At 46.6% G+C, this 17167-nt stretch overlaps 1 protein-coding gene across 6 annotated transcripts in view; it reads right to left on the bottom strand.

Moving 5' to 3' along the window:
* LOC122553719 (fibrous sheath-interacting protein 1) overlaps positions 1–17167 on the bottom strand; it is a 400816-nt gene that overhangs the window by 361700 nt on the left and 21949 nt on the right. For all 6 annotated transcript variants that reach the window (XR_015757930.1, XM_087990007.1, XM_043697966.2 and 3 more), the window contains one exon: positions 9969–10052. Coding sequence is in view for 5 of the 6 variants with exons in the window: in XM_087990007.1 (XP_087846133.1) it covers positions 9969–10052 (84 nt within the window). In the remaining variant the exon portion in view is untranslated. The remainder of the gene's footprint in view (positions 1–9968; positions 10053–17167) is intronic.

Below are 17167 nucleotides of genomic sequence, written 5' to 3'. Positions count from 1 at the left end.
AGGCATACGGTGTGTTAGGTTTTATTGGTAGAGGGATTGAGTTCCAGAGCCATAATGTCATGCTGTAACTATACAAAACACTAGTGCGGCCACACTTGGAACATTATGTACAGTTCTGGTTGCCCCATTACAGAAAGGATGTGGAAGCATTGGAAAAGGTGCAGAGGAGATTTACCAGGATGTTGCCTGGTCTGGAAGGAAGATCTTATGAGGAAAGGTTGAGACACTTGGGTCTGTTCTGATTGAAGAGTAGAAGGCTAAGAGGGGATTTAATAGAGAAATACGAGATGATCAGAGCATTAGACAGTGCAGACGGTGAAAGTTTTTTTCCTAGGATGATGACATCAGCTTATCCGAGGGGACATCACTACAACTTGAGAGATGATAGATTTAAGACAGATGTCAGAGACAGGTTCTTTACTCAGGTAAGGGTGTGGAATGCCCTGCCTGCTAATGTAGTTAACATGAGGGACATTTGAACAATCCTTGGATAAGCACATGGATGATAGAATCATAGAGTCATGGAGATGTACAGCATGTAAACAGACCCTTCGGTCCAACCCGTCCATGTCGACCAGGTATCCCAACCCAACCTAGCCTCACCTGCCAGCACCCAGTCCCTATCTCTCCAAACCCTTTCTATTCATATACCCATCCAAATGCCTTTAGAATGTTGCAATTGTACCAGCCTGCACCACTTCCTCTGGCAGCTCATTCCATACACGTACCACCCTCTGCATGAAAACATTGCCCCTTAGGTCTCTTTTATATCTTTCCCCTCTTACCCTAAACCTATGCCCTCTAGTTCTGGACTCCCCTAACCCAGGGAAAAAATTTAGTATATTTATCCTATCCATGCCCCTCATAATTTTGTAAACCTCTATAAGGTCACCCCTCAGCCTCCAACGCACCAATGTTCAGCATCTCCCTGTAGCTCAGATCCTCCAATCCTGGCAACATTCTTGTCAATCTTTTCTGAACCCTTTCAAGTTTCACAACATCTTTCCGATAGGAAGGAGACCAGAATTGCACGCAATATTCCAACAGTGGCCTAATCAATGTCCTGTACAGCCGCAACATGACCTCCCAACTCCGGTACTCAATACTCTGACCAATAAAGGAAAGCATACCAAACGCCTTCTTCACTATCCTATCTACCTGTGACTCCACTTTCAAGGAGCTATGAACCTGCACTCCAAGGTCTCTTTGTTCAGCACACTCCCTAGGATCTTACCATTAAGTGTATAAGTCCTGCTAAGATTTGCTTTCCCAAAATGCAGCACCTCGCATTTATCTGGATTAAATTCCATCTGCCACTTCTCAGCCCATTGGCCCATCTGGTCCAGATCCTATTGTAATCTGAGGTAACCCTCTTCGCTGTCCACTACACCTCCAATTTTGGTGTCATCTGCAAACTTACTAACTGTGCCTCTTATGCTCGCATCAAATCATTTATGTAAATGACAAAATGTAGAGGGCCCAGCACCGATCCTTGTGGCACTCCACTGGTCACAGGCCTCCAGTCTGAAAAACAACCCTTCACCACCACCCTCTGTCTTCTACCTTTGAGCCAGTTCTGTATCCAAATGGCTAGTTCTCCCTGTATTCCCTGTAACCTTGCTAATCAGTCTCCCATGGGGAACCTTGTCGAACGCCTTACTGGAGTCCATATAGATCACATCTACTGCTCTGCCCTCATCAACCTTTTTTGTTACTTCTTCAAAAAACTCAATCAAGTTTGTGAGAAATGATTGCCCACGCACAAAGCCATGTTGACTATCCTGAATCAGTCCTTGCCTTTCCAAATACATGTACATCCTGTCCCTCAGGATTCCCTCCAACAACTTGGCCACTACTGAGGTCAGGCTCAACGATCTGTAGTTCCCTGGCTTGTCTTTACCGCCCTTGTTAAACAGTGGCACCACGTTTGCTAACCACCAGTCTTCCGGCACCTCACCTGTGACTATCGATGATACAAATATCATGATGGCACAGTGGTTAGCACTGCTGCCTCACAGTGCCAGAGACCCGGGTTCAATTCCCACTTCAGGTGACTGTCTGTGTGGAGTTTGCACATTCTCCCAGTGTCTGCGTGGGTTTCCTCCGGGTGCTCCGGTTTCCTCCCACAGTCCAGAAAATGTGCAGGTTAGGTGAATTGGCCATGCTAAATTGCCCGTAAAGTTAGGTGAAGGAGTAAATGTACGGGAATGGGTCTGGGTGGGTTGCACTTCGGCGGGTCGGTGTGAACTTGTTGGGCCAAAGAGCCCGTTTCCACACGTAAGTAATCTAATCTAATCTAAAATATCTCAGCAAGAGACCCAGCAATCACTTCTCTAGCTTCCCACAGAGTTCTCAGGTACACCTGATCAGGTCCTGGGGATTTATCCACTTTTAACCGTTTCAAGACATCCAGGGATAGTGTAGGGGGATGGGCTTAGATTAGTTCACAGGTCAGTGCAACATTGAGGGCCAAAGGGCCTGTTCTCCGCTGTATTGTTCTAAGTTCTGTATTCTACGATCAATGGTGTTCCACAGGGATCCACGCTGGGACCACTGTTGTTTATGATATACATAAATGATTTCGAGGAAGGTGTACGTTGTCTCATTAGAAAGTTTGCAGATGACATGAAGATTGGTGGAGTAGCAGATGAAGGGGACTGTCAGAGAATATAGCATAGATAGATTAGAGAGTTGGGCAGAGAAATGGCAGATGGAGATTAATCCAGACAAATGTGAGGTGATGGATTTTGGAAGATGCAATTCCAGGACGAACTATACAGTCAATGGAAAAGTCGAGAGTGTGGTGCTGGAAAAGCGCAGCAGATCAGGCAGCATCCAAGAAGCAGGAGAATCAATGTTTTGGGCATAAGCCCTTCATCAGGAATCTGCTGAAAAGCTTCAGGGCAGAGGAGATAACCTGGGGGGGGGGGGGGGGGGTTGCAGTGAGAGAGGGGCTCAGTAACATCCTTGTGGAGAGAGGAAGAGAACTTCTTCAAAGGTAGGCATCTTGGAAGAGGCTTCACAGTAAGGTTAAAATCAACTAGTAGGAAGTGAGGACTGTAGATGCTGGAGATCAGAGTCGAGAGTGTGGAGCTGGAAAAGCACAGCAGGTCAAGCAGCTTTCAAGGTGTAGGAGAATCAATGCTTTGGGCATAAGCCCTTCATCAGCAATGGAAAAGTCCTGGGAAAAATTGAGGTACAGAGAGATCTGAGTGTCATTGATCACTGAAGGTGGCAACACAGATCAGTAGAGTGGTCAAGAAGGCATACAACGTGTTTTCCTTTGTCAAACGGGGTATTGAGTACAAGAGTTGGCAGGTCATGTTACAGTTGTATCAGACTTTGGTTCGGCCACATTTGGAATATTGCGTACAGTTCTGGTCGCCACATTACCAGAAGGATGTGGATGCTTTGGACAGGGTGCAGAGGAAATTAGCCAGGATGTTGCCTGGTATGGAGTGTGCGATCTATGAGGAGAGGTTGAGTAGATCAGGATTACTTTCATTGGAAAGAAGGAGTTAAGGGGGGATCTGATTGAGGCCTACAAAATCATGAGAGGTGTAAACAGGACGGATAGTAAGAAACCTCTTCCCAGAGTGGAGCACTCAATTACTAGGGGTCACGAGTTCAAACGAGAGGGAAAAAGTTTTGGGGAGATGTATGTGGAAAGTCCTTCACTCAGAGGGTGGTGCATGCCTGGAATGCATTGCCAGCGGAGGTGGTAGGGGCGGAAACAACAGCATCATTTAAGATGCATCTAGACAGATACATGAATGGGCAGGGAGCAAAGGGATACAGATCCTTAGAAAATATGTTGCAAATTTAGTTCCTGTGGTGTAACGTTCTTTGTTCTTTAAATAGCGAGTCTTGAGATGTACAAAAAATTTCATCATGCAGATGGCTGATAATGGGAAGAATAAAAGGAAAAGATTTTTTTCAGATGACACACTTAACTTGTTAAAGTGCATTTAGATTCTCTTCTTAAAATGCAGCAAAACTGAAACATAAGGTTACTTGAAGAATGCAGGTTGCAAACTTTACATTTTGCTACAACGGTTGAGTAATACACTGTAGTTCAAACATATTTGCTCTTAAGGAGGAGGAAAGCAAGATAAAGAGGAGGAACAAATTACTCCAAGCCATCTCATGGAGGTCAAATCAATCTCAGCAATATCATAAGGACTAGGGAAAATGACAGAGAGTCAGCTTTGTTAAAGTTTCTGACACTCTAGATTTGTTTTCTAGTTAAAAGCATGATCCAGTCAGTAAAAATGAATACAATACATCATGCACTATTTTGACCTTTAAAACTTGAGGAAGAATGATATATTTGGAAGATTTGTATTAAGGTACCAATGAACAAAGATTTACCATTGCGGAATGCTCAAAATAACCAGCGAGTGACAAGCTGAAAGGCAGCATTGTCTAAAACCCATCTGCTTCCATTCCATGCAATGGGAGATGCAGTTTGTAAAATATAATCTGGTCAAATTAGAACTTTTAAATGAAAAGCATTGATTGTAGCATTCAGTTTTGACAATTTGTAAAATGCATGAAGGTCGATAACTCCCTGGGACCTGATCAGGTGTGTTCCATAACTTTGTGGGAAGCTAGGGAAGAGATTACTGGGCCCCTTGCTGAGATATTTGTATCACTGACAGCCATAGGTATGGTATCGGAATACCGGAGGGGACTAATGTGGTGCCATAGTTAAGAAAGGCAATAAGGAAAAGCCAAGGAACTACACAGGTGAGCCTGACGTCATGGGTTGGAGCGGATTTTAAGGGACAGGATTTACATGCATTTGGAAAGGCAAGCACTGATTAGGGATAGCCAATATGGCTTTGTGCATTGGAAATCATGTCTCACAAACTTGACTGAGTTATTTGAAGAGGTCATGAAGAAAATTTATGAAGATAGAGCTATCTATATCTATCTTGTCTATGGTGACTACAGCAAGGTTTTTGACAAGATTCTGCAGGGAGAATGATTAGCAAGATTGGATCACATGGAATCCAGGGGGAGCTAGCCAATTGGATACAAAATTGGCTGAAGTAGGAGACAGAGGGTGGTGGTGGTGGAGGGTTGCTTTTTTGGTCTAGAGGCTCGTGACCAGGATTGGTGCTGGTTCCACTGTCTCTTGTTATTTACATAAATGATTTGGATGTGAATGTAGGAGGTACAGTTAGTAAGTTTGCAAATGACACCAAAATTGGTAATATAGTGGACAGCTATCTCAGAGTACAATGGGACCTTGATCAGATGGGCCAATGGGTCGAGGAGTGGCAGATGTAGTTTAGTTTGGATAAATGTGAGGTGTTGTATTTGGAAAAGCAAACTAGGGCACGACTTAAACGGTTAAATGGTAGGGCCTTGGGGAGTGTTAAATCTTCGAGGAGAAAGTGAGGTCTGCAGACGCTGGAGATCAAAGCTGAAACCTTATTGCTGGAACAGCACAGCAGGTCAGGCAGCATCTAGGGAACAGAAGATTCGACGTTTCGGGCACATGCCCTTCTTCAGGAATGAGCAGAGAGTGTTCAGCAGGAGAAGTTAAAAGGTAGGGAGGAGGGACTTGGAGGAGGGGCGTTGGAAATGTGATAGGTGGAAAGAGGTCAAGGTGAAGGTGATAGGTCGGAGTAGGGTGGAGGCGGAGAGGTCAAGAAGAAGACTGCAGGTCAGGAAGGCGGTGCCGGGCTGGAGGGATTCGGCTGAGACAAGGTGGGGGGAGGGGGGATGAAGAAACTGGTGAAGTCCAAGTTCATCCCCTGTGGTTGGAGGGTTCCCAGTCGGAAGATAAGACGCTCCTCCTCCGACCGTCGCGTTGTTGTGGTTTGGCGGTGGATGAGTCCAATGACCTGCATATCCTCGGTGGAGTGGGAGGGGGAGTTGAAATGCTGTGCTACAGGGTGATTGGGTTGGTTCGTCCGGGTGGTCCAGAGGTGCTCTCTGAATCGCTCCGCAAGTAGGCGGCCTGTCTCCCCAATATAGAGGAGGCCACACCGGCTGCAGCGGATGCAGTAGATAATGTGGGTGGAGGTGCAGGTGAATCTGTGGCGGATATGGAAGTTTCCTTTGGGGCCTTGGAGAGAAGTGAGGGGGGAGGTGTGGGCGCAAGTGTTGCACCTCCTGCGGTTGCAAGGGAAGGTGCCGGGAGTGGAGGTTGGGTTGGTGGGGGGTATGGATCTGACAAGGGAGTCGCGGAGGGAGTGGTCTCTACGGAAAGCTGATAGAGGAGGGGAGGGAAATATATCCTTGGTGGTGGGGTCCGTTTGGAGGTGGCGGAAGTGACGGCGGATGATGCGCTGTACATGGAGATTGGTGGGGTGGTAGGTGAGGACCAGTGGGGTTCTGTCCTGGTGGCGGTTGGAGGGGCGGGGCTCAAGGGCGGAGGAGCGGGAAGTGGAGGAGATGCGGTGGAGGGCATCGTCGATCACGTCGTGGGGGAAATTGCGGTCCTTGAAGAAGGAGGCCGTCTGTGTTGTGCGTATTTTGAACTGGTCCTCCTGGGAGCAGATGCGGCGGAGACGAAGGAATTGGGAGAATGGGATGGCGTTTTGACGAAGGAATTGGGAGAATGGGATGGCGTTTTGACGAAGGAATTGGGAGAATGGGATGGCGTTTTGACGAAGGAATTGGGAGAATGGACATCCAGTCCCTGTACACCTCCATCCCCCATCACGAAGGACTCAAAGCACTCCGCTTCTTCCTTTCCCGCCGTACCACCCAGTACCCTTCCACCGACACCCTCCTTCGACTGACTGAACTGGTCCTCACCCTGAACAACTTTTCTTTCCAATCCTCCCACTTTCTCCAAACAAAAGGAGTAGCCATGGGCACCCGCATGGGCCCCAGCTATGCCTGCCTCTTCGTAGGGTATGTGGAACAATCCATCTTCCGCAACTACACTGGCCCCACCCCCCATCTTTTCCTCCGCTACATTGATGACTGTATCGGCGCTACCTCGTGCTCCCACGAGGAGGTTGAACAGTTCATCCACTACACTAACACCTTCCACCCCGACCTCAAATTCACCTGGACAGTCTCGGACTCCTCCCTCCCCTTCCTAGACCTTTCTGTTTCTATCTCAGACGACCGAATCAACACGGACATCTACTACAAACCGACCGACTCCCACAGCTACCTGGACTACACCTCCTCCCACCCCGCCCCCTGTAAAAACGCCATCCCATTCTCCCAATTCCTTCGTCTCCGCCGCATCTGCTCCCAGGAGGACCAGTTCAAAATACGCACAACACAGACGGCCTCCTTCTTCAAGGACCGCAATTTCCCCCACGACGTGATCGACGATGCCCTCCACCGCATCTCCTCCACTTCCCGCTCCTCCGCCCTTGAGCCCCGCCCCTCCAACCGCCACCAGGACAGAACCCCACTGGTCCTCACCTACCACCCCACCAATCTCCATGTATAGCGCATCATCCGCCGTCACTTCCGCCACCTCCAAACGGACCCCACCACCAAGGATATATTTCCCTCCCCTCCTCTATCAGCTTTCCGTAGAGACCACTCCCTCCGCGACTCCCTTGTCAGATCCATACCCCCCACCAACCCAACCTCCACTCCCGGCACCTTCCCTTGCAACCGCAGGAGGTGCAACACTTGCGCCCACACCTCCCCCCTCACTTCTCTCCAAGGCCCCAAAGGAAACTTCCATATCCGCCACAGATTCACCTGCACCTCCACCCACATTATCTACTGCATCCGCTGCAGCCGGTGTGGCCTCCTCTATATTGGGGAGACAGGCCGCCTACTTGCGGAGCGATTCAGAGAGCACCTCTGGGCCACCCGGACGAACCAACCCAATCACCCTGTAGCACAGCATTTCAACTCCCCCTCCCACTCCACCGAGGATATGCAGGTCATTGGACTCATCCACCGCCAAACCACAACAACGCGACGGTCGGAGGAGGAGCGTCTTATCTTCCGACTGGGAACCCTCCAACCACAGGGGATGAACTTGGACTTCACCAGTTTCTTCATCCCCCCTCCCCCCACCTTGTCTCAGCCGAATCCCTCCAGCCCGGCACCGCCTTCCTGACCTCCAGTCTTCTTCTTGACCTCTCCGCCTCCACCCTACTCCGACCTATCACCTTCACCTTGACCTCTTTCCACCTATCACATTTCCAACGCCCCTCCTCCAAGTCCCTCCTCCCTACCTTTTATCTTCTCCTGCTGAACACTCTCTGCTCATTCCTGAAGAAGGGCATGTGCCCGAAACGTCGAATCTTCTGTTCCCTAGATGCTGCCTGACCTGCTGTGCTGTTCCAGCAATAAAGTTTCAACCTTGGGGAGTGTTGCCAAACAAGAAGACCAAAGGGTGCAGCTGCATAGTTCCTTCAAAGTAGAGTCATAGTTGACAGGGTAGTGAAGGCGGCATTTGGCACGCTTGCCTTCAGAGATCAGTGCATTGAATACAGGAGTTGGGATGTCATGTTATGGCTGTACAGGACATTGGTGAGGCCACTTTTAGAATACTGCCTTCAATTCTGGTCTTCCTGCTATAGGAAAGATATTGCCAAAATTGAAATGGTTCAGAAAAAATTCACAAGGAGAGACTAGGACCTGAGGGAACAGCCTTAGAGTAAAGGGAAGACATTTTAGAATTTAGGAGACCTTTTAGGAGAGATTTCTTCACCCAGAGTGGTGAATCTGTGGAATTCATTGCCACAGAAGGCTGTGGAGGCCAGGTCATTGAGTATATTTAAAACAGAGACTAATACATTCTTGATTGTCAAGGGGATCAAAGGTTCCAGGGAGAAAGCAGGAAAATGGGGTTGAAAAACCTTTTATCCATGATTGAAAGGCAGAGCAAACTTGATGAGCTGAATGGCCTAATTTCTGTTCCTATGTCTTTGGTTGGAGGGTTTGAGGTGTAGGAAGAGGCTGAGTAGGGTTGGGTTTCTTTTCCCCCCAGAGTATCAGAGGCTGAAGGATGACCTTATAGAGGTTTATAAAATCATGAGGATCACGGATGGTGAACAGCCAAGGTCTTTTCCCCAGGGTAGGGGAGTCCAAAATTAGAGGGGATAAGTTCGAGGTGAGAGGAGAAAGATTTATAAAGGACCTGAGGGGCAACATTTTTCACATAGAGAGTAGAACAAGCTGCCAGAGGAGGTTGTGGAGGCCGATATAATTGCAAGATTTAAAAGGATGGATACGCTAATGGGAAAGGTTGAGAGGGATATGAGCCAAATGCTGTCGAAGGAGACTAGATCAGTTTAGGACATGTGGTCACACGGACGAGTAGCACCAAAGGGTGTGTTTCCATGCTGTATAACTATGACTCGCTGACAGGGAGCTGTTTTAATCGTGTGGGACCCCATCCCTGGAAAGAGTGCCGAAAAGTTGGAAAATTCAGAGAAAATTCAAAATTAACTCTCATTTTAGCTTGAGAGTTACCCAGGAAAGATTGGACGTTTAAAGGTTGGCTCTGAAAGTCCCCTGTAACTCCTGGATAAACTATTAAATAAATTCCCCTAACTCCCACACTTAGATTTTTCCCAACCCTTTGAACCAAGCCCCCCCACCACCACGCCCCCTCACCGGATCCTGATAATATCCCACAACCAGACAACTCTTCTTACCCAAATTGATTCCACCCCAATTAAACCCAACATTCCAAGATCCAATATCTACCCTAGACCTATGGCCACCTCCATCTAACCCACCCGTGACCAATCCAAACCACCACAAACCAAGACCAGAACCACCTGGACCCTCTACCCCACTCCTGGAACTGTGTGATATATGATTAGGAGTAACCAAACTTTAAACTCTGGTGTTGATGAGTGGTAGCACAGAATACCTAGCTGTTTGTAAATCAAAGATTGAAACTAGCTAAACATTATATCAACCTAACATTAATTTAGAGAAAATTTCAGAGATATGGCTGAATCAAAATCTAAAGTATGAGTGCTTTATTTAGACTCCGTATTTTTTTTTTGTTTTACCTTGGTCTCTTTCATCATTAGCTCTTTCATATTCCTCCACGGGGAGTTGTGTGTGGAATATTGGTGTAACCTCCAAGTCTACACCTAATGCAAGTAAAATAATAGGAAAGGTCATGTATCATAATCAGAGCTGAATATTTTAGAATATGAATAAGATAAATTTGAAATTATATAGCAATAACCAATGTTGTTTAACTTTGTTCCAGTTTACTCTTTATTTTGTACATTTTAACTACAAAGCTAAAATTACAACTAATATCTAATCAAAAACTCAAAGATTAATACAATTTCTCTGCTGTACTTCACTCATCTGTTGATAAAACCAAGTTGCCGTTTCATCTGACAACTTAGATTTTGCTTAACTGCCTTAAAGTCAGACATTAATTTTCTACAATGTTGCATGTAATACCTTCAAGATTCTTCCCTCTCCCAGAGTTTGATGTATCTATTAGGTAGTGAACAGTGCAAATGGCATGGAATGGGCAGCGTAGATAACCCGGGTGGTACTTTTGTTTTCTTTTTGTAACATTCATGTGGCCTGATTTGTTGAAATACAAGGACAGTTTTTCAGTAATTTTCACTGATTTTTGTAAAGATCTTCAAATTACTAAAGTTTGCTTCAATCAACAGTTCCAACTTAATTTGTTTTAAGCAATTAAAAACACCTTAATCTCCATGCGGAGAAGGTGGTTCTAAGGACAAATGAATGTTGAATTAATTAACATCAGTCAAGGCAGTCATAGAGCCAACACTTAAGCATTTCTATCACTTCTAATTGAGAACAGATAAAGCAGTTTGGAGAGGGAGAAGGTGAAGGTTCTGATATATGACTGTTGGACAGGAATGTATAGGTACTGCTAGATGGAAAAAAATTAAAATCTATCCTATTGATAGATTTTACCATCCTGTTACTCATCCAATATAGTGATAATGGAGCTGTTGATCAATCAATGAATTCACTTCTATCAATATGAATTTGGATTTGAATCATTTATTGTTGTGTGTATTCAATATAAACTACAGTGAAAAGAGTGTACTGTTGCCATGCTTAGGTACCATTCTTATTAACATAAAATAAAATAAAAAGATAAATAGACAGAATCCAACTTTTCCTTCTCTGCTGACAGAGTCCCACTCTGGCTACACTAACCCATGCCACCCAGAAGCAGGATTCCCGCTCCGGGCTTCACAGGCCAGCCAACTCTGTAGCCATACTGCCTCTGAGGATGCCACTGCTGCTCAGGAGCCCATTAAAGCCATCTTCCGACCAAAGAGCTCTCTTCATAAGGCAAGTTTGAACGAAAACTAAAAATAAACTGAGAAAAGAAGAAGGGGAAGAAAGGGAGAGAAAGAAAAAGAAAATACAAATACCAGCCTGAGAATTGGAGCCAAGATGCTGCCATCTCAGTGGAGGGATCACTTGTAATCTATAAGTGAATCGAAACAAGAGAAGAGCAATGATGGGGACCTTTGGGAATCATAGATTCAAAGTCACCTGTTCCTCCACAGGATGCTGCACTTACTTTTGTCCTCCATCAGGTAGTTCATATTAGTGAGTTTTGAGAAGATTTGTAGCTCAGGTTGAGGTTCTGGATGTAGGTTTGCTCGTTGAGCTGGAAGATTCATTTTCAGACGTTTCGTCACCATACTAGGTAAAATTTTCAATGAGCCTCCGGATGAAGCACTGATGCTGCAGCCCACTTTCTATTTATATGTTTGTGTTTCTGATGTCATGTCCTGAGGATACTAGTGAGAGTGGGTATCCTTAGTATCTACTATGCTTACATACGGATGAGGAAGGACCACTTTGACTGGGACAACACATCCATCCAAGGACAAACCAAACAGAGACACGCACGAGAATTCCTAGAAGCATAGCATTCCAACCAGAACTCTACCAACAAACACACTGGCTAGGATCCCATTTACAACCCCCTGAGAAAAAGAACAGGAAATGACATCACCACAGGACATGACATCACCAACCCAAGAAAATCCAAACATATAAATAGAAAGTGGGCTACACCACCAGTGCTTCATCCGGAGGCTCACAGAAAAGTTTACCTGGTATGGTGTCAGAAGGTCTGAAAACGAACCTGCCCGCTTAGTGAGCAAACCTACATCTAGATACTTCAAAAATCTGAAAATGATATTTTCTGAAATAAATATTTCTAATTTATCTGTGAATGCATCTGGAAAAAAAAGTGATTCCACCATTTCCACTGGAAGCATTTTCTACAAATTAATCATTTGCTAACAAAAATAGTTTTTGCAGTTAGATTTTGAATTTACTACAGTTTAAACACATATCCTCTGACACTACTGTTCAGGATATTGTGAAATAAATTGACGGGTTTTTAAAATTTTTTTAAACATATTTTTATTGAAAATGTAACATGTTTTTACAAACTTACAAAATAAAAAAACACAAATACAAACACTAATATACAATTAAATATTAAATAATAACCAAACCCTGTCAAACAAAAGGAGAAGATAAAAGAAAAAGACAAAACTCAACTAACTACTAATCTAACCTATAACTAACCAGAGCGTATAATAAAATATCTTACATTACTCAAGAAAAAAAAAGGATAACATAGTAATTAAATAGTGAAGTACATGCTCGGAATGAGTTAACATCAAGTCATAATAAAGCCTGTATTCATGCAGGATTCCTCCCCCAAGGGGCCCCGGACCAGACAGAACCGCTACCACAACGAGATGAAAGCCTTTGACAAAATGGCCGAAATATCTGTATCGATGTAATTCAGGAAGGGCTGCCATATTTTATAGAATAATTCTGTTTTTTGGTGCACCATATTTGTAAGGAAGTCAAGGAGAATATATTCCATGATTAACCTGTGCCAATTCGGATGTCCTGGAGGGCCCTCAGCTACCCAGTTTACTAAAATATTTTTCCTTGCACAAAAGGAGAGAATGGAAAATAATTTCTTCCCTTGCACATCCAGGGAAGGCAAGCTCAAAAAGCCCAGGAGAAGAGGTATTAGATCTACTCTAATTTCCGTTCCCAAGATTTCTGTCAAAGCATTTGCTACTCTGACCCAGTATTTGCGGATCTTATGACATGTCCATAAGCAGGGTGTGAGAGTGCCCACCTCTATTTTCATTTGGGACACATTGGAGATGTTCCTGCCCTAAATTTTGCTATATGAGTCCTACGGAGTATCTTTAACTGAATGGCCTAGGTTCTAGAACAGATGGAGATTTTTCTGGCATTTTCCCAGAGGTCATCCCACATTTCTGTGGATATTTCCAAACCCAATTCCTGATCCCATGTTCTAAGCAAACGTTCCATGTCTTCCAACATTTCATAATGTAATAAATGATACAGAGTGCTGACCGAGGGTAAACCCATTGGCCACAACACTCAACGTTCTCTATCTGATTTATAAAGGATATCTAATAACAAAGGTAAAAACAATGACTGCAGATGCTGGAAATCAGATTCTGGATTAGTGGTGCTGGAAGAGCACAGCGGTTCAGGCAGCACACACCTCCTCCCTCACCTCCACCCACGGCCCTAAAGGAGCCTTCCACATCCATCAAGGTTTTACCTGCACATCCACCAATATCATTTATTGTATCCGTTGCTCCCAATGCGGTCTCCTCTACATTGGGGAGACTGAACGCCTCCTAGCAGAGCGCTTTAGGGAACATCTCCGGGAAACCCGCACCAATCAACCACACCGCCCTGTGGCCCAACATTTCAACTCCCCCTCCCACTCTGCCAAGGACATGGAGGTCCTGGGTCTCCTTCACTGCCGATCCCTCACCACCAGACGCCTGGAGGAAGAACGCCTCATCTTCCGCCTCGGAACACTTCAACACCAGGGCAATGTGGAATTCAACAGTTTCCTCATTTCCCCTTCCACCACTTCACCCTAGTTCCAAACTTCCAGCTCAGCACTGTCCCCATGACATATCCTACCTGCCTATCTTCTTTTCCACCTATCCACTCCACCCTCCCCCCACCACTGACCTATCACCTTCATCCCCTCCCCCACTCACCCATTATACTCTATGCTACTTTCTCCCCACCCCCACCCTCCTCTCACTTATCTCTCCACCCTTCAGGCTCTCTGCCTTTATTCCTGATGAAGGGCTTTTGCCCGAAACGTCGATTTTACTGCTCCTCGGATGCTGCCTGAACTGCTGTGCTCTTCCAGCACCACTAATCCAGTATCTAATAACATAGTCTTCTTCTGTATGTAATCTCAAATTTGGAAGTATCGAAAGAGGTCTCCATTAGGTAGTCCAAATTTCTGGTGCAGCTGTTCAAAAGACATCAAGACCCCCTCATCAAATAGATCCCCTAAACAGAAGATACCCCTCGACCACCAGGATTTAAATAGGGTGAGCCCCGGTTATAGGAATATAATGGAAGGTTTTTTTTCTTTTTATTCCTTTTTTTTTCTTTTTTTTTTAACCCCCACACTACCGCCTAACTGCGGTAGTGCTTATTTTTTCCCCAGCACCCATGGTGTGTGTGTGCAGGTGTGAGACATAGTGAGAGACACAAGGTACACGAATCTTTATTCAATTTCCACCAGCAGGAAGATAGGAAAACACCCGGGTGGCCAGTGACAAGCACTGCCCTTCACAAAAAAGGGCAATGCTGTGTGATCAAACAGTGAAGGGAAGGGCAGGGACTAAATCAAAATAGAGTTGGAAGGGGAAATAATGCACTCCACTCCCTGTGGCGCCCACCTCTCCCTGAACAACTCCAGGGTGTTGGTGGACACCACGTGCTCCTCCTCCAAGGACACCCAGGCTCTAACGTAACCGCGGAAGAGGGGCAGGCAGTCGGCCCTAACGACCCCCTCCACGGCCCGCTGCCTGGACCTGTTGATGGCCAGTTTGGCCAGGCCGAGGAGCAGACCCACAAGGAGGTCATCAGACCTGCCCTCCCTCCTCCGTACCGGGTGCCCGAAGATCAGGAGCGTGGGACTGAAGTGCAACCAAAAGCAGAGGAGGAGGTTTTTAAGAAAATCAAACGCCCACACCCAATATACACGTGGTCCACGGACTCCACAGCACCACAGAACAAGCAGTTGGGCTGGGAGTCTGTGAACCATCGCAATCTGCGGTTGCAGAGGACCGCTGCGTGCAGCCCCCTCCACCCCAGATCCCCGAGAGAAAGGGGGAGGACTCCCGCGTAGAGAGCTCTCCACTGGGGATCCCCACCGCCCGGTGGCAAATGGGTACGCCAAGGCGTGTCCCAATGGTGGATGAGGGAGAAGAGGTGGACGGTGTGCAGCAGCTGTCTATACAGGGCCCGCCTATTTACATCCTTAAAAGGGACAAAATGAAAATTCCGGAGGCGGCTCAGGTTGTGGGGCACAGGCTCCCCCGGGAAGTATGGGACCTTGGGGCCAATGTGAAATTCCGTCTGGGCAGGGGTGAGCGCGGACGGGATCCCACCGCACACCTGAGCTTACTCCATGTCGGGTCCGAGCACCGCCGTTTTAAGGCGGTGGATGGCTGTGGCCACGTACCGGATGTCTACCACTGCCCTGCTTGCTATGTCCTGCGGCAGCATCCAGCCCCGGCACATCCCCGACCCTGGTCACCCTCGCCGCCACGGCCCTCCCCTCCAACAGCCACTCGAACCCAAGAGTACGAAGGTGCGGATTCCTGAGCAAAGGCTCCCTGACGACAGCCGCTATTCCTGCCGGAGGGTAGGCGCGGTGCGATTTGACCATGTTCCAGACAGTGATCAGGTCCTGGTAAAAGACAGACAGCGTCTTGAGGGCGACCTCCAAACCTTCACGGTCGATGAACAGGAGCTGCGTGTCGGAGTTGAGGTTACGCACCTGGCGGAAAAAATACGTCGCCAGGGTGCACCACCTTGGGAGGAGGCTCGACGTAAAGGTATTGCTGCAAGGTCTGAAGGCGGAACGTCGTGACCTGGGTGCGGACGCACACCAGCGACTGACCGCCCTCCTCAATAGGGAGACTCAGAACCTGCGCAGCGACCCAGTGCATCATTTTGTCCCAGAAGAAGTCGACCAACGTTCTCTGGATGTCATTGACAAAGCCAGGAGGAGGGACCAAAGTGACCAGCCGGTACCACAGCATGGCGGCCACCAGCTGGTTTATGACCAGCACTCGACTCCTATAAGATAGCACTCGGAGCAGTCCTGTCCAGCGGCCGAGACTTTGGCCTCCAGCTCCAGCCAGTTGGCCAGCCAACAATTTAGTATGGCCAATTCACCTGCCCGGCGGGAGGAAACGCATGCAGACACGGGGTGAATGTATAAATTCCACACAGTTAGTCACCCAAGGCCAGTATCGAACCCAGGACCTTGGCACTGCGAGGGAGCAGTGCTAAACACTGAGCCACCATGCCGCTCTTATAAAATCTCCCGTTATGTGAATTACCCTCATTTTGCCACATTATCTTCCAGGCTTTAATTGTGTTTAACCCCATGCCCCCATTATAGGAGTACAAGGGGAGGTTTTATGTGAATTACCTTTGTTTTGCTGCATTATCTTCCAGGCTTTAATTATGTTTAATACTATAGGGTTTTTACAATGGTCCATAATAACTTTCAACTTATCTAAAAATAAGAGGTTAATAAGAGGGCACTTTACTTGAGAAGCCTCCATGTCTAACCAGATTGATTGCAGGTCAGACGAGACGCAATCGGCGATGTAGCTTAACAGGGAACTCAGCTGATACTTCCTAAAGTCTGGAAAATCCAGCCCTCCCCTTGCCTATGGAAGCTGTAGCTTCTTTAACTTAATGAGGGGCCGCCTATGATTCCAGATGAAAGAACCAAGCCAACCAGACAATTGCACAGTGCCGGCCTCAGCAGCATCACCGGGAGCATTCTCACGATATAAGAGACAGGGCAAGACATTCATTTTAATTAGAGCTATTCTACCGAGCCAGAAATTGGAAGATCCTCCCAACGTTGAATGTCCTGCCTTATCCTTTCTAGTAGATGCACAAAATTGGCCTTGTATAGCTAGCCAAATACTGGGGTGATAAAAATACCTAAATATAAAAAGCCCTCCAGAGACCACCGAAAGGGAAAGTGAGATCCATCCAATAAGTGGGACATATTGGTGAGACCACCCATCGGCATGGCCTCTGATTTTGAGAAATTAATTGTGTAACCTGAGAATGCACTAAATAAATTAATAACTTGGATCAGGACATCAAAGGATTA

This window comes from Chiloscyllium plagiosum, unplaced genomic scaffold, assembly GCF_037043375.1.
Source record: "Chiloscyllium plagiosum isolate Xiang-an unplaced genomic scaffold, Cpla_swu_hap1 HiC_scaffold_8, whole genome shotgun sequence".
Taxonomy (NCBI): domain Eukaryota; kingdom Metazoa; phylum Chordata; class Chondrichthyes; order Orectolobiformes; family Hemiscylliidae; genus Chiloscyllium; species Chiloscyllium plagiosum.
This window is presented reverse-complemented; position numbering and strand designations above follow the sequence as displayed.